The following is a 17,150-nucleotide window of genomic DNA, read 5'->3' as shown; positions in this document are numbered from 1 at the left end:
GAAACGTTAAAATATATCATCAAAAGGCAAAAGCAAGTGATGGGTACTTTGGGTTTGGTTCATTTCCATGGGAATTTCAGAAGACCTCTACAGATGAAGCAAAGATTTAATAGTTATCAGAAACATATGTCTATTCTATCGTTGGCTTTCATCTCCCAGATAAATAATGACCTGAGTGATAAACTTTTGAATAAATTATGAGAGAGAGCCATATGGTCTTCAGAAAACCACAGTGTAGCAAGTTAACAGTGAAACCTGGTTTCCTCAAAGCATTACTTTAATACTGTATTTTAACAACTAGGGGCTATTGACCACAGTGCAGCAAGCATCACTGTTTTGTCAAGTCATATTTTGGCAGCTGTTGGGTTATAACTTCATTTTATAAGTTGTGTTTACTCACCTTTAAGTTTGTGATTGTTGTTTTATTTTTTTCCATTGAAATAATAAACTTTGCATTAAGATCTTTCTCCCTGAAAAGCAAAAAAAAAACGACAGACAAGTATATTAAATAAAACATACCACAGTTATCCAGAATCATATTTCCACCCATCAGCCTGCCACAGTCAGTTCTCAGATTAATTAATTTTTATTTTATATTTAAATTATTGTGCCCAATATTTATTTACTTCTATAGTATATATTTGAAATACTTGGGCTTGCCTCCAAATCTCTTCATCTAGAAACAGCAGAAGCTTGAGGAACCTGCTTCAGAAATTTAACTCTGCAAGTCAATTAAGAGGTTTGTTCTTAACTGGAAGTACTCTGATCCAAAGCCCAGTTAAGTCAAATATGTGGCTCTAAGGAAGAGCAAAACAGGACACAAGAAGATAAACCCTAGCTTCTCACCAACATTCCAGTAGCAGCAGTTTCCACTTATCCGTATACTCTAGGTAACAGGGACTGAATGTTTAAACCACAAAAACCTAGTATTTTAAAACTCTCTTAGAAATAAGATACCAAACATGTTTTGAGTTCTGACACATCATAGCAATGAAGGAGAGAGGTTGTACTACCAAAGAAGAACTACAGAGGTTTGTGGCTTCCCAAAGCATAAGGATGCCAGAAAGGAAAAAATCCATTTCCAAAGAAGTGTTTTCATGAACTTACACTTATTTCGCAATTATTTCTGACTGTTTTCAAAAATACCATAGAAAATTGTGAGCTTGGTGTCTAAACCTAGCATGTAACAACATGTTTGCCAGAGATGCAATTTCCCTATTGTTAGTCACAAGAGCAATACAGGCTGCTCCTGAATTACAACCTTGAGCACAAGATTGCCTGTGCTAATGAAAACACGCACAAGGAAATATGAGCCAGAAGGGAAAGATACGCAGCACACGAAACCTCACTCTTCAAATGCTGACACGCCTCTCCCAAAATCATTTCCACTAAAGTCACCTGACAAACTGGTGTGCCTGACCAGTGCAGAACAAGGCAGAGGGCTTTGAAGCAATAAAGTTCTGCTTCACCATATCACACAGTATCTCAGCAACTACTGGATATCCACTTGCACCAGCACAAAATGCAAAAGTTATTCTTCCCAATAACAGGACAACCAGGTTCAGGATTTTAGTGTTTTCTCTTCTTCATGGTGCACCCACAATCACCCAATTCTGTGTTCTCCAGTTACTCTGTTCACATTCAGCTTTCCAGCAGAAATAGTAAAGAAAAGCAAAACTCATTTTAAAATCGACATTAATGAATAAAGATTAAGCAAATAAAAATGCTTAATTAAATATCAACACATGAGGTTATTTTCTCCTTCTGAGCCAAATCTGTTCAGCAGCGCTCAGGGTTAGTCTCCAGGACGTTACTGCTCTGTCATATACCACGTGGAGTTTCAGGATCACAAGGGAAGGAAACTTATAACCTGTGATCCTGTGGCCCCTAACTAAATGACAGTCATATGCAGGCAAGTTTCTTGGCACAGACACCAGAAAATACACCAGCCCAGGGCTGCAATTACCCCTCTACTATTGCTCAATTCAGCTTAGTCATCCAGCAATTAATTGCAAGGAGGAAAGAGGAACGGGGTGGGGGGGGGGGGGAATCAGAAAAACTACTTCAGATAATACTGACACGTTTTAATATAAAACAATGTCAGTGTTAGTACCAGATATGCTTAAAAGAACTAGTATCCTTCTCCTGCAATTGACTTGCTAGACAGATTACTTGGGCCAAGTTTTAATAATTTCCTCACAAGGGGAACATAGGTTGTACAAAACTGCCCCAAGCTGAAGATGATTTAGAAGCTGTAAAAAAACATGGCAGTTCATAGAAGAACTCCAACAGATATATCTCTATGTCAAGCTTCTTTATCTCCTTCCCTTACATTCCCTGCTTATTTTGAGGGCAAAGGCCAGAGCAGTTTTTGCATCTCCATGGGGCTCTGGTTGAAACCATAGTACAGACAGCCAAATAATAGCAGTATCTCCAGATTTCAAGGCAACTTCCAATGACCTCTGGTCATTAAGTCTCTTACCCACCCCAGAACGTTTTGAAGATCCTCCCACAGAAGAGAAAAGATCATAAATAATTGAAAAAGTACTGTGACATCAAATATAAATCAACAAAGAAAGCTTTAGAAAAAGCTTTATTATTGACCTGCATAATCTGTTTTGTCTTTTTCAAAGTTAATCTTTAAGTTCCTTCCTTTAAGGTCTTTCAATGCAAAGTTATTAAAAGAGTGATTTTTTATTAATCCATTCTGTACTATTCAAACGTTAGAGCATTTATTATAGCTTAACCCACTAAAAATTCATGATATTATGATTTCCTTTATGGGAATTATTCTGAAGACCTGTCAAACACTCCTCAGAAGAGAACAGAAAGAATGAGATGCATTTCATCTGTGGGGTGGTAGGGAAAAACCTAAGAGGACAGGACAGAAAGTGCCAGTTTTCCCAAAGAGCATTTAAAAAGATCACTTCAGCAAACCTACAAGGCTGCACAACCAAGGACACACCTACTACCTGAACTGCCTGCAGAGCACCTGTGTTGAAATAGGTGATCTGTCAAATATACTCCTGGAAATACATTTGACTGTAGAAATTCAATGGAAAATCTGTTGGGAAAGGATTATACAGAAGAGCAGATGTGCGGTTTTGTTTTTCAACTATTCAAAAACACAGTTTGAAAGTTCATAAACCAACTCATGCTCAATGGCTTTTCAACTAAGCTCCTTTCACTTATTTCGGGCACAATGTTAGTTATTTCCTGTTTTGTATCTCCTTGTTCACAACCAAGGTGTATTTCTGAAATCACAAAGTGAAAGCATGGGAGTTGCTTAATAACTGGGAGAATTCAAGGTAAATTTAACTGAAAAATAAGCACAAAATGTGGCACAGAGAGAACTTTTCATTTTCTGGTACCTTGATAATATAGTAACTGTGAATTTTCACTGATGTCCCATTTATACAGACCAAGAGCACTTTCCTTTGTCAGAGGCAACTCAAGAGAGGACCATGAATTCAACTGCATGCTTTTAAAAACCAAGCAAAAACCTTTCTACACAAGAAATTCTTCATTACTTTCTGTAACTAGAGGATAAGCAAAGTTGTTGCAATCTGAAGTATCACACAATTTCTCTTTCCTGTCAGAGGTTTTTGTTTGGTTAGGGTTTTTTTTTTAACATCTTCAATGCTCAACAAATCATTTAGTAGAAAGTACACTTTTAAAAAATGCAATTCAATAGCTGACACAGTTAAAAACTGGTAGTCTGTAAATAAAATATCTCCATCACTTTTGGGGGTTTTGTTTCCATAAAGATCAAAAACAAGTACAGTAATTTCATGACCATAAGGCGCACCGGACTATAAAACACACCCCCCCGGGAGTTGGTAAACTTCGCAACTTTGTAGATCATATAAGGCACACCGGACTATAAGGTGCACTTTTTTTTTTTGCCACGAAGATCCGTGCCGCACGCAACAAAGACCCCTGATCGTGGAGTTTACTGGCAGGGGTTCAATTTGGTAACATTTTTCACAGATCAGCGTAGGCTTTCAAAGGCAGCCCCAGGCGCCCTCCCTGTGCAGTGGGCCCTGGCACTCCCGCCCGCCCCTGGGGCTGGCTGACGCAGCTCGGCGCAGCTGCGGGGCTGCCTCCCCCTTGGGGCTCTGTGCTGCTGCGGTGCTGTTCCCCCTCACGGCTCCGCAGAGCCGCCGTGCCGTTCCCTCGCTCGGCTCGGCGCTCCTGCCTTGCCACTCCCCCTCGTGGCTCCGTTGTGCCGCCATGCTGTTCCCCCTCGCGGCTCCGCAGAGCAGCCCTGCCGCCGACCCCTTGCTCGGCTCTGCAGCGCGGCTGCCCTGCCGCCCATCCCTCACTCAGCTCGGCACACGGAGGCCCCACCTGCCCCTACTGGCTGTGGCTCCGCTGGCCGCACCTGCCCCTATCAGCTGTGGCCGCGCTGCCCCCAGCACCGCAACCCCGCTGGCCCCTATCGGCTGTGGCCCCTCGGCTCAGGCTGCCGCGCACAACAAAGTAACGAAGTAGTAACGCCTCCCTGCCTGCACTGCTCCCGGTCCCTGGGGCCGCCCCTCACCTGCCTGCCCGCGCTGCTCCCGGTGCCTGGGGCCACCCCCTGCCTTCCTGCCCACGCTGCTCCCTGTGCCTGGGGCTGCCCCCACATCGCTACTCGGTGCTCCTGCGGCGCCGCCACCCCCGCTCATGGCTCTCACTTCCAGGGTGGCAAATGTCGCAACTTTGTACATCATATAATGTGCACCGGACTATAAGGTGCACTTCTGGGTTTGGGGAAAAGTTTTAGTCAAAAGGGTGCGCCTTATAGTTGTGAAATTACTGTAGTTTCAATGTAATGCTGGCTGAGACCCAAAACAAATCAAGTAACCTGACCTAGTCAAACCATTCTGGAAATCCAGAGTGGTTTGGGTCAGTGGTACTACATGATTACACTGTAAGAAAATCACAGTTGTCGCCACAACAGGGGAATAGCACAGCATATCCTAAGCTTCCTGAGACCAACAGAGAAAAAAGGTGAATGAATCTCTCCAAATCCTGATCTCCAAGTGACGCCATGGTGCTGACTGATATGACTACAAGGCCATAATTAAGTGGTTGAAGCTGTGTTTACACTAACATGTTAAAGTTAACACCTATACATTGTACATCAAGCAGCACAACTGCAATCAGAAATCCTTCAGACTCAGTTTGAAAGGAGTCCTCAGGGCATCCAGGGACAGCTGATAAGGGTGGTAGCCTCCCCCTTGTTGTGGAGAGCTCTGGAGGCTCCTTGACAGCTACCCATTTTTTTTGACAGTGCATCTTCATTATCTTCAAGACCTCTACTATGCTGTCAAACTCAGCTGACATCAGCCAAGAGATTCAAAATCCCTAAATGAGCCCAGACTGGCTGACAGATGAGCTATGCCAGCTCTTGAGTTCCACTTCACTTTCAGTCAGACAGGAAAACAGAAGAAAAAAACTCCTGGGCACTGAAATTAAAAGAAACAGCTTCCTAATGATCGGATTGCTTTTGTCTCAGAACATCTACACCTATCTGGTACTTTAAAAGAGAATTTTGTCATAAAGCACATTTTGTATGGGCATTTCTGTGATCAACAGACTCTTCATAATTTGCAAGTGCAGATTTATTCCCCCATTCCCTCCTACTAGTATTTTTTAAAAAGGCAAATTCTAAAAATAATTAAAAGAGAGAGTTTTGCCAGTCCCAGGGCTTTCTCTACTGTGCAGCTGAAACCAGAACAATAAATCCAGTGGCAGAGAATACAGATACAAGGGAAATCTTGTATATGTCATGAAATAGAAATCATCTCTAAGTCTATACTTGTACACACATATTGGTTCATGTATGAAGGACAGCCTACATTAAACACTTTTAGACATATGAATAAATTTTACCAACAACACTGAAAGCCAGCAGTTTAATATATATTGCAGTAAGGCTCCCAAAATATGAACATACAGGTATCCTTGTGCTGTCTTCTGTCAAATGATATCCGATGTTCTTGGGAAAACTATGCACACTTACAGTAACACATACAGATTGACCACTATATTAAGTCATGTACCCGACCTGTTTTTAATTTTTTGTTTGTAATAATATGTGAGGTAGCTCTATCTCCCAAGAACTCAGATCACAACTGGTGAGTGGCCACATATGCAAATTTTTAAAACATAAACGACAGCTAACTTAAAGTTATTGTATCTACACACACCATGATCTCCCAATAACCTGGAAAAGGTTTAATATTCAATTAGAAGACTACCTCAACACTAACTTTCCTGCTCTGCCTGCATACTGACCAGGTTAAGTAATGATCTCACCAGCAGGAACTAGTCCTGCACTGCTAAAGTTTAGGATAGCCAAATGCGAATCCTCTTCTTACACATTTCTTATAGTAGCATTTAAGAAAATGTAGCAAAAGCCCATCTTTGGCAGAAGCAACATAAAATATAACCTCAAACACATGAATGACACTCTGGAATTCTGTTTGTAATTATTATACTGTTATACCATTAAGGTTATCTAGGACTACTGGATTTCAGCCCATGTGATACTTTGTGTACTTGTTTTTAATATTTTGGTTCTTCCAAATTGTTCTTTTATCTCTGTTATCTCCAGTCAAAGACAGTATTGTCTTAACCTATTGTGTACAGCAAAACATGATTCAGAAATTCAGTTTCCCTGCAGTCAAGTCTCTTTAGCTCCTCAAGAAAAGTCTCATAAGGCTTTTCTACTGTCATTTTTTTCCTTTACTGAGACACACAGAAACAATTTGCACTGAACAACAAATTAGTTCAGTTATCTGACTACAAATATCTTTACAATGTAAAAGCATACAGAAAAAATATGAGTGTACTCCCAAGTTTCTGCATCTCACTATTGCTTTGTATTTACAATATAAATTTTTTGGAGAAGAGTCTTCATAAAGCAAATATTTGAAGTGTCTGACTCTTCAGCAATAAGAACTTCAGCCCATCAGCAATTAAGATGTTGATGCCATCTATGCACTGTGTTAAATAACTCTGAAAAACCCGCTCTCAGTAAATAACCCTGGCTTTGTACTCTGTAAAATAGAGTACTTGGCTCTTCATTCAGCTGCTCTCACCAACAATACCTGCCTTTCAGACACTCAAGACTTCTAAGAGTCTTCAAGTCCAAGGGCTCAGTTAGGTTAGAAGAGCTGAGTGCTAATCCCATGTATTTCATAACTACTCTTAATTTCAAATAAACAAAGCCCACAAAACAAACAGACTCACCTTTCTCTCGCTTCAACTCATCAGGAAAGCTACAATTTAGAGAGACTTCTTCACGTTTTTTCTTCTGGTCTCAGGGAATACAAAAAGCAGGAATTGAAAGTATTTTATTGTTCATCATTTCAGTAATGTAACATGCATAGGTAGCCTGGCAACATCTTCGATAATACTAAAATAAATGACTTGGAAAACACTATTCTAAAACTAGGCTTTTAAGTCCAAAATGCTTAAGACCAGAAAGTTTTGGGGATTGCAAACTGTACATGAGGCTACTTTAAATAAGTTGCCCCACGTGTCCATGATGCCACAGTGCTCCAGCCCAGCTAACACTGGAAAGTCTTTGTTCTTCAATGCCATGGAGGGAGACAGATAAAATAAGGTAATGATTGTGACAAATCCACACACTTGAAAAACTTCTGAAGTATTTGCATTAAAGCACTAAAGAGGACAAAAAAACAAGCACAGGCTGTAAGTGGGCTTCCTAACCTCTGATGGTTTATGGAATATTAACTGTCACTCCCAGCTATTAACTCTTCAGTTACTGGGAATCCAGTACTTGGCTGAAACTCCTCGGAGCTTCTTCTGCAGCAGACGAATCCACTCAAGGTTTGCTGCTCACCACACAAGGATAATGCTCTGAACTTGGGGACTCTGATTCATCTTCTTTGATACATGAAAAGAGCAAGATCCAATTTTAAAGACTGCATACCCCATTTATCCTCACTTCTGTGTATAAAGCTGTGCAAAAACCACTGAAGAGGAGGTCTGAGATAGAATGGGAAGCACAGAAGCTACTTAACAGTCAACCAGGTCTAGTCTCACCTTCCCATTGAAGTAAGATTTCCTCTAATGACCTTCTTAAAAGGTATTAGCTTCTATCCAACTGCCTGAGCTTTCATTCCCCTCAGGAGATTCTTACTCAACCTGCACTATCTCACCAGCAGTAATTCCTTACATACTGTTTAAGCTGATCCATTATTAGCTTCATTCCATTACTCCGGAGATATTAAGAAGGAGTCATAACTAAGTATTTAATTTCTCTTTTCATCATTTAAGCCCTGAAAAATATGTCTAGATTTGCATCTCCTAACCTATTCTGGTAGTCATAACACATAGAGTACACATGTAGCTTGATACTCTTTGAACCAAGGACTCCAATCATTATTGTTGATCTTTTCCAATATAATTCAGATAATGAGGTTCCAAAAACAGGATTTTATGAGAAATTAACACAGGGGCTTGCTAGGGGAAACACCAACCACAGCTTCAGTGTTTGGCTCTGAACTGTATTTGCAAACAAGCATTACACTGAGAGTGCAGCACACTGCTAAGTTCAAATCCATTGCTTCCAAGCAGAAAAGCTTCAAAAATTAACCACCAAAAGAAAGGGCATAGAAAGAAAAGGAAAACAAGTCACTAGTATTCAAAGACCATGTGCTTCAGCACAAGTGAGAAACTGTAGAGAAACAAACCCCAGAGAATGCTGCCATTCTCCAGTGCTAAGCCTCTAAGTTTCAGCTCCCTAAGTTCCCCTTACCCCCAAGTTCCAGTTCCCTTGAGCACTGCTGACACTTGCTATTGTGGAAAAGCCTGAGTCCAACAAGTTTCTCTAGAATATCCTGACCTGTGGCATCCAAATTCCCAGTCAACTCTCATCCTTGCTGATGGCTTCTCTACTTGACTTGAATTTCTTATTTTAGCAAAGGACACTCTTCTCAGAGCCTGTCCCTTAATCCAGCTGTCCAGTACTGTGTTTTACCACCCTGACCAAACACATGGTTAGACCACCTTCAACTTATGCTCTTCAGAAGAGCAACTGTACTGTTTTACCCATGCAATGTTCTCCCTAAACTCCTGAGTAAAATAACTTGGGTGCTTTTTTCCTCACCTCCCAACTGCTTCTTCTATTCCTGCATAAACAGACTGAACTATTCATCTACCACTATTTAATACTCTTATACAAAAAATCAAAGAGCCTTAAAATAGATTGATTATAAGATTTCTGACAGCTCTTATTCTTATATATGACAACCAACACTTTCCTGTAAGGTTACTAGGCTCTTTTTTTTTATTATTTTCTAGTCCTTCAAGTCAATGCTCTGCTATGATCAAGTTTTTGCTTCTACTTCAGTTGCTTCAACAGCAGGTTCTCCAGCCTTTCCTCATTTTTAATGGTCTGTCTACAGCCTTATAATGCAGCTTACTACATCCCTTTCTCAAATATGTGATCTGTGTAGATATCATTTAAAGAACCCTCACAATATACAGCACCTATGATTCTTAATAAACACTGTTGCCTCAATTGCATCTTCATTCCAGAATTAGAAACAGCAATAACAGACAAACTACCATCTCTCAGGCTTTTATAATCCTTAAGGACATTTTTACCTAATCTCAAATGTTTATGTCATAATTTATTGTTGATACCTGTTCTCAAAGAACACATTGTCACCATGTCTGACATCAAGTACCACCAAAACCAGGGAACAACAGTCCCTGCAGAACAGGTACATCTCCATGTCCTACCCATCTCTCTTTACTCTCAAGTTTTACATCTTGAACACGTGGCCACACAAAAATCATGTCATTTCACCTATAGAGTAAAACACAGATCAGATTCCCCACTTTGTAACCCACAAATGAACAAGTACCAGGTAGCAATTATTAAGGAAAGATGATGTGGATACTGTCAGGCTGATGTTCACTCCTCTGCTCCTCCCTGTAGTACAGGACCTATCCTGAGAAGATGTACGAGAAGATGCATGAGTTCCGTGTAGAATAGAACTCTTTCTACAGTTTGTTCCTCTCGAAGAGGTGAGAGACAAAGTAAAAACACTTCTTGATGTATCTTACAAAACTAAGAACACTTCTTTCAGACTTTTTCAGTGTTCTTAGTATCAAGTTTACATGATCCAAGAACCTGGATGAGTCTACACCATTATGCACAGTGCTAACAACAGAAGCAGCACACTGATGAAGGGACTTATACGTACATATATGCACAGCTTACTCTCAGAGAGAGAAATGTATCTACTTTGAAGAAAAGAAGAAATCTGCCAGAGGTTGTTAAATATGTTCAAGGTTCTGAACACAAAATGTGGCAAGGTAAAAAAGTCACATTCAGAACAGTTGGCTCACCTTGCCAACCCAGCATCAAATCAAATTTTTACTGGATTCAAACTCAACCACAAAGAAAAGCAGACGCAAGATACATATACATTCACCCCAGGCACACCAGAGCCTCACCCTATGCTTAAGGATCTTTCAACTTATTTTTATAGTAGAGAAATTGCACATGATTATAAATAAAATCACAAACACCATTATTAATTTGGAAGTTCCAACAGTTACTATGGGAAATAGCAAACTCAGCTTGCTGATAAATGGCTTATCCTCATCGGTACAGTAGCTCAGAATGTGACAGTATGGCAACACTTGACCACACTTAAACTCTGAATTATATATCTGAGATCACTCTGGACACCTCTTAAGAGCAACAACCAGCAATCAGTGTTTGGAAAGAGAGGCAGTAAAAATTTCCCTATGTACTTCAGAGACAGATATGATATTTAGCTATGAGTGTCTTTCCTCCTAATCACTCCATCATTCCCCACTTCACCTGTAATACATTGAGGTTACACACACTTTGTCAAAACACTCTCTCTTAATAAGCTTATGAAAATTAAAAATGTACACAGAAACTTGAGAAAATGAAATATATACAGTAACTCGTATTTTAAACTTGTAATTTATGAGACACCAATTCATTCCCTCTTCTCTGCATTGACAATCTTATAATACATATTCCATGCATGTTTTTTGCTTCTCTTCTCAATTCTAAAAGCATGGATATTAAATAATAAATTTCATACTCCCAGTAAGTTCCTACCTAAATCACTTGTAAACATTTAGAATGGAAATTAAGAATTCAGCTGGCTCTTCACTGTTTACCAATTCATTTCTTTTTCCTGCTACAAACACACCCCAGTCACAGGTTCCTTGTAAAACAAAACAGCTTCTTTTATATCTCTGTCCCTTCCATTGCTCTGCTGAAAACTCTGCTATTGATACTACAGCCTGGATTGTGCAAGCAGTTATTTTTGAAGATATTGGTCTAAATTTCCCAAGGTACTCTGCCTCCAGCTCTGCATGCAGAGGAGTGCCTTAGACTTACAGGCATAACCAAGAAGTTATCCAAGAGGGCCAACCTTACATCTAATGAATAATCACACAGACTGTATTTGTGGATTAAAGTATCACATCTTAACCCAAACAAATCCCAAACAAAGAGTCACACAAAAGCAGTCTCTAAGCAATAGAACTTATTTTCTCTGTCTCCCCCCTATCAAGTAGAAAAGCTTTTAATTTTCATGCTATAATTGTGAACGGCTGTATAACCACATAGAGCACTACAGTGTCTGACAGGTACTTCTGCCGTCCCCATTGATCACTAATGTTTGGAGAGCAAATCCAAGAAAGTGTGCATGCAGGAGAAAAAAAACCTGATCATTTAAATATGAAATCAAATTAGAATTTCTATTTCATTATATTGGCAGTGAGAGCCATGAAAAAGTCTAGGTAACTCATTTAAATGAAATTCTAAAAATCCTGAGAACACTGGATAACCACAAATAACTTACTGCAGTGCAGACCCTGTGTTCTGATGTCAGCTGCATCTTTACAGGTAAGGACAGCACATGACCTTCGTTTAGTTTGTTCCACCAGTTAAATACAATAATTAGTTGGTGCAAATACAAGAAAGATATGAAAAGGGTTAAAAATCTGAAAAAGTTTGCATCCCTCTATTAATTCATGAATTAAAAGCCAAACAGAGCAGAGCTATCAGGTGCAAGAAATTGAGAGCCTCAAGAATAAGCGGCAATATTCGGAAGAATCAAGTTGATATTTCTCTTTACTAAGCATCAAAACATTTTTTCCTATTTGGCATATTTTAGATGGCTTTATTTAACTGACTGTCTTGGGGTGTGTCATAATGTATCCCGCAATCATCTGAGCCTAAAAATTGTTCCTGTACCTTTAAGGCCCTGCAGCCGGGAACGTTTGGGGGAGGCACTAAGTTGGCTTTTGGAGCAGGCGTTTTATAAAAGCTGCCCGCCGAGGTTCGGATCGCGGCTCTGTATGGCTGGTGTTTGCTTCACGGTGATTCGATCTTCACACAGGCACAGGTTTTTTTTCTTTCCTTCCACCCCCCCCTTTTTTCTCGGCATGGAACAGCCGCCGTGGCGATCTTTAGGCTGCCTTGAGGGCGAATTCCGCAGCTTCCTACCCAAGAGCCGGAGGCGTCTCGCATTAAGAGCGACTCCAGCCCAAAGCTGCCACTGACCGCGTCCAGCTGGGAAGGAGAAGGACGCCGAGTGCTGCCAGCCCAGCTGGCTCGCCTGCCGTGCCCACCATCCTCTGCCTTGCCGAGGGAAGATAGGAAGAGCCTTCCTCTACTGCTGGAGCTGTGCCACTAAGTTCCTGCCTTTCCTGACGCCATGTCTCTTTGTTCCAGTGGGGTGGTGAGGTCTAGCAGTTTTGATATCTAGCAGTTATTTACTTTTTTCCTACCTGTTGGCATCCTCTTTGTTAATAAACCGTGGTTTTTTTAAACTCTCCGCTATTGGTATTAATTTTGTATTGGTGGAAAGGGAGTATTGGAATCATGCAGGAGATAACGCATTCCAGCATGTTCTTCTTTAAATTGTCTCAAACCAAGACACTAACAAAAATGGCTTCCTGGAACACTAATTGAACTCTAGTTTACATAAAGAAGAACTATTAAATGGAAGCAAGAAAAATACTACTCCCTCTTTTTTAAAGACACTGAACAGATGAGCATAGAGCAGTGCATTTATTTGAACTGTGCAGACACTATGCATAATACAAAACAAAGCCAAAATCAGGTGAGGCTTACCAGGATCCCAGGTATCACACTATGCAGAAGACAGCAACTAGTAACCAGTCACCCAAAGTCATCTGTTCAGTATGTGAGCAAATAGTGCCTCCAATCTGATCACACTTCTCAACAATCCCATCTTAGGAATGCTTCTACTGACTGTGCTGGAAAATGAACTTTAGAAATCATGGTGTCCAAATCCATTACCTTGCCAAAGCAAAATACATAGAACACCCAAGCTCACTTTCCTGCCGGTTTCTATCTGATGACAAAAACCAAGCTTCAGCCAGCTGGCAGGTTTTTTGCTGCCTTTACAGAAACTTACAGCTATAAGCACAGACTTAAAGGCTGTCATGGCAATTCAGTGTTGAATGACAGAAACTAAATGACAGACAGAGATTCACCAAGTAACTGAACTTCCTAAGCTCATGCTACAACTGGTTTCAAAGCAGGAACTGTAAAGCCATTAGAAATACTTTTAATACATTATGCAGAGATAGAGTTTAATGATTTCAGTGTAACATCTGTGTAACACAGTTTGGGCTATTACTCCAAGAAGAATGGTTAAGGACTTTAATGTCACCACTGAAATGAACAAATTCTTTCCAGGTCAAGTCAGAGAAAACAAAGACTGAAAATAAATCACAGAGGAAGAAAAACAAAAAAGTTTGTTAGCTAAGCAATGTAACAGCGAGTAATCCTTAAACAACCCTCTCCCCATCACGTTTCATTCCAAAATCCATGTTCATGACTTAGTACACAATTATCAGTGCTATGACACCACATGGTGCAACTGCTCCATAATGCAGGAGTCTTCCTATAACCATTCATCAACTGTGTGTCTTCTCTAATTAAAAATGACTCATTAAATAAGCTGCATTATATTATTAAACTTCAAACAAACCAAAGCAAATTTAACTACATACAGCATCATGTCAAGGATTTTGAAATTAAGTGCTGGAGAATGAACACCTGCTTGTAAAGTTCTTTTGAAGGGGCAGAAAGGCCTTCCCTCTGTAAAACTCCCCAGGGACCCAAAAAGGCAAAGGGAGACAGCTGAGAGAAGACACGTGCAAAGGAACACTTGCCAAGGTGCCCCTGCCTTGGCGGGGGGGTGGACTAGATGATCTCCAGGAGCCACTTCCAACTCCAACAATTCTGAGAAACCACTAAGAAAAATATGATTACTGATCCTGGCTCACAGTTCAACATGCCTTTCCTGTTGCAATAGGAAAAGCTACTGGATCCTCTCAGGTGTAGGATTTCAGTTTCACAAAACACAGCATGAGTCCAGCAGTGACTGATAGCAAGGAACACCAGTGACCCCAGTACTGGGTCCCACACCAAACACCAATAGTGCCTCTGAAAAAAATCAGTACTTAAAAGCAACATCCCAGGGCACTAAATCCAGCTTCCTTATAATGTTTCATAAACATCTAACATCATCCCATAAACTCCAAAGTTTTAGCAACTTAAACTGGTAGGCTCTTCACAGTTTGCATGATCAGACACCAGTTTTCAGAGTAAACCTGCTTGTTGCCACACAGCTGTGACAAATGCCATTTTCTCAGCTTGCCCCTTGGATCGCACCAGGCCTCTGTCTGTCCTGCTCTTAAGTTTGCCCTTCTCCATTGTATCACAAGCCATTTTCATCATTTTCTTGGTATGCCCAGATCCAGTCCCATCGAAGTTACCCTCCCACAGGCAGCAGAGACATCAGATCCACAGTCTTTGATATTCCCTTACCACAACACTTGCAAACTTCCACTCACAGGTTACAGGTCTGTGTTTCCCCTGCCTATCACAATCACCAGCCTTCTCTTCTGCCCTGTGCTTTCTATTTCTGTGCCTCTCTTGTCTCTTAGTAGATTACAGGTACAGGTCTCCTGCAAAACTTCTCCGTGCTATACCCTGAAGACGTATGATAACTGTTGTCAGAGATTCTGGAAGGAAAAGTGGAGTGTATATATAGAATAACTTAAAGATTTTTAAGAACCATATGGTGAGGAGGGCAGGGGGAAACAAGAGGGTGTGACAAGATTATTCACCAACCCAGACCTCCAGCCACTCTGCTCCATCCACCTAAATTATTAAAAACCAACCTGCAATGATTTCCCCTTCCTACCTTCATCAGCTCTATTTTCCTAAGGTTTGTCTTTCCCTCACTGAAAACAAGATATTGAGCAGCTTTCAGAATGTGGCAAATTGTGTGTTTTAAACACCTGAATCAGATCAAGTGAGAGAACAGGAGGAGTCTGTGCCTTAAACCACTTTTCTTTAGAACTGGCTACATCACTTCAGAACAAGGGAAGAGGAAGAGCATTGGCAGTAGAATCTGATAATCTTAAATTAGACCATTAACTCTGTCGTGCATATTATGCACATATTTCATGAAAGAAAATGGTGTTTATTACACTGACACATCTCAGGAAGCGGGTGATGAACTACTGCCTATACAGTGAATGCAGCAGACTGCCTGGTTTATATATATATACCCCTAGATAGACAGATAGATACACATATTTTGAGAATAAGCTGATAACCTTTAACCATAATGGCTCCAAATGAACTAGACAACGTCTCTCTCTCAAACAGGTAGAAAAGGCTGCTGTTTCCAGATAAAGTACGTTTATTTCACATTTAGAAGCCTGACTGTACATCCTTGGCAAGTCGCTCCTCTCAAAAAGTTTTCTATCTTCACCAGAGTAACTTTTCCGTCATTACAGAAGGACCAAAGCAATGTTTCAGACCATGACAGAGCGAACTTCCCACGCAAAGACCCGCTCCTCTCCGCTTCACCGGGGAGCCACTTCCCAACCTCCGGGGAGGAGAAGCGCTCCCAGCAGTCGCTCCTGCTGGGCAGAGCGGCTCAGCCGAGCGCCGGGAGCCCCTGAACTCCCGGCAGAGCTCCGCCTCCGCAGCGGCTGTCACCGCCCGCAGAGCCGGGACACGGCGCTCCTCGCACCCCTTACGGAGCGAGGAAGGCCGGGGCGGCCCCACACTCACCTGCGGTTCATTGGCCGCACTCGCACGGCCACCTTCACGGAAGCCATGGCTCATCCCCGCCGGCCCGAACTGTCCCTCGCCACCGCCCCGCGCCCCGCCCGCCGCCAGGGCCGAGCAAGGCCGCCCCCAGCCTAGGCCGTGTCCCTATGGCGACCGCCACCTGCCCCAGCGGGCGGTACGGCGGCCGCGCAGGGACAGAACGCCCCCCGCCGTTCGCCTGCCCGGCCGCGCTGCGGAGGAGGAGGAGACACAGAAGGAGGAGGAAGGCCGGGAAGAGGAGCTTCGAGAGGCGGGGTTAAAACTGGTGCTGTGGGTGGAAGCGTGGGAATTTGTCCATAGGGCCATCCACCCATCCACATAAGTATATATAAATATATATATATGTAGTATATATAATGTCAGCTGGACTAGGGCACGTCTAGTCTTTCCTTAAACAATTCCAGGGACAGTGACTCCATCACCTCTGTGGGCAGCTCATTCCACTGTCTAATCACCCCTTCTGTGAAGAAACTTCCTGAAGTCCAACGTGAACCTCCTCTGATGTGGCTTAAGGCTACAAAAGGGTCAACCCTCACCGGGCTACTACCTCTTTTCAGGAAACTTGGCTATATATGCTTATATCCATATATGTATATATATACACATATACATAAATATATGTATACATATACAGCCCTTTATAAATATATGTCCCCATTATACACAGAGATAATTTCTTGTATATGGTGTTAAATATATATTCATACAGAGAGCATATATATATTATATATACATGTATCTATATATGGGGAAGATAGCTATATATTTCTTTTTATCTATGTATCTGTCATTTATATCTTTGTGTATCTGTAAATTTCTACATATATTACCGAATTGTTAGGGTTTGGAAGGGACCTCTGTAGATCACCCAGTTCAACCACTCCATCAAGGCAGGGTCACCTAGAGCAGGTGACAAAGGAACACATCCAGGTGGGTTTGGAATTTCTCCAGAGAGGGAGACTCCATG

At 41.5% G+C, this 17,150-nt stretch overlaps 1 protein-coding gene and 1 long non-coding RNA gene across 2 annotated transcripts in view; one reads left to right on the top strand and one right to left on the bottom strand.

The window, feature by feature from the left end:
- LOC116993472 (kinesin-like protein KIF16B) overlaps positions 1–16,258 on the bottom strand; it is a 152,521-nt gene extending 136,263 nt beyond the window's left edge. The window contains exons 1-2 of the mRNA XM_033054089.2: positions 16,145–16,258; positions 401–470 (exon numbers count right to left, since the gene is read on the bottom strand). Of these exons, the coding sequence (XP_032909980.1) occupies positions 401–470; positions 16,145–16,191 (117 nt within the window). The 5' untranslated portion in view covers positions 16,192–16,258. The remainder of the gene's footprint in view (positions 1–400; positions 471–16,144) is intronic.
- LOC116993473 lies at positions 11,871–12,857 on the top strand. Its single transcript, XR_004417302.1, has 2 exons — positions 11,871–11,923; positions 12,475–12,857. It is a non-coding gene; the product is annotated as an uncharacterized LOC116993473 (long non-coding RNA).
- Positions 16,259–17,150: the final 892 nt, after the last annotated feature.

This window comes from Catharus ustulatus, chromosome 3 (assembly GCF_009819885.2).
Source record: "Catharus ustulatus isolate bCatUst1 chromosome 3, bCatUst1.pri.v2, whole genome shotgun sequence".
NCBI lineage: Eukaryota > Metazoa > Chordata > Aves > Passeriformes > Turdidae > Catharus > Catharus ustulatus.
Note: the sequence above shows the minus strand (reverse complement) of the source record. Positions and strands in the feature narration are given on the sequence as shown.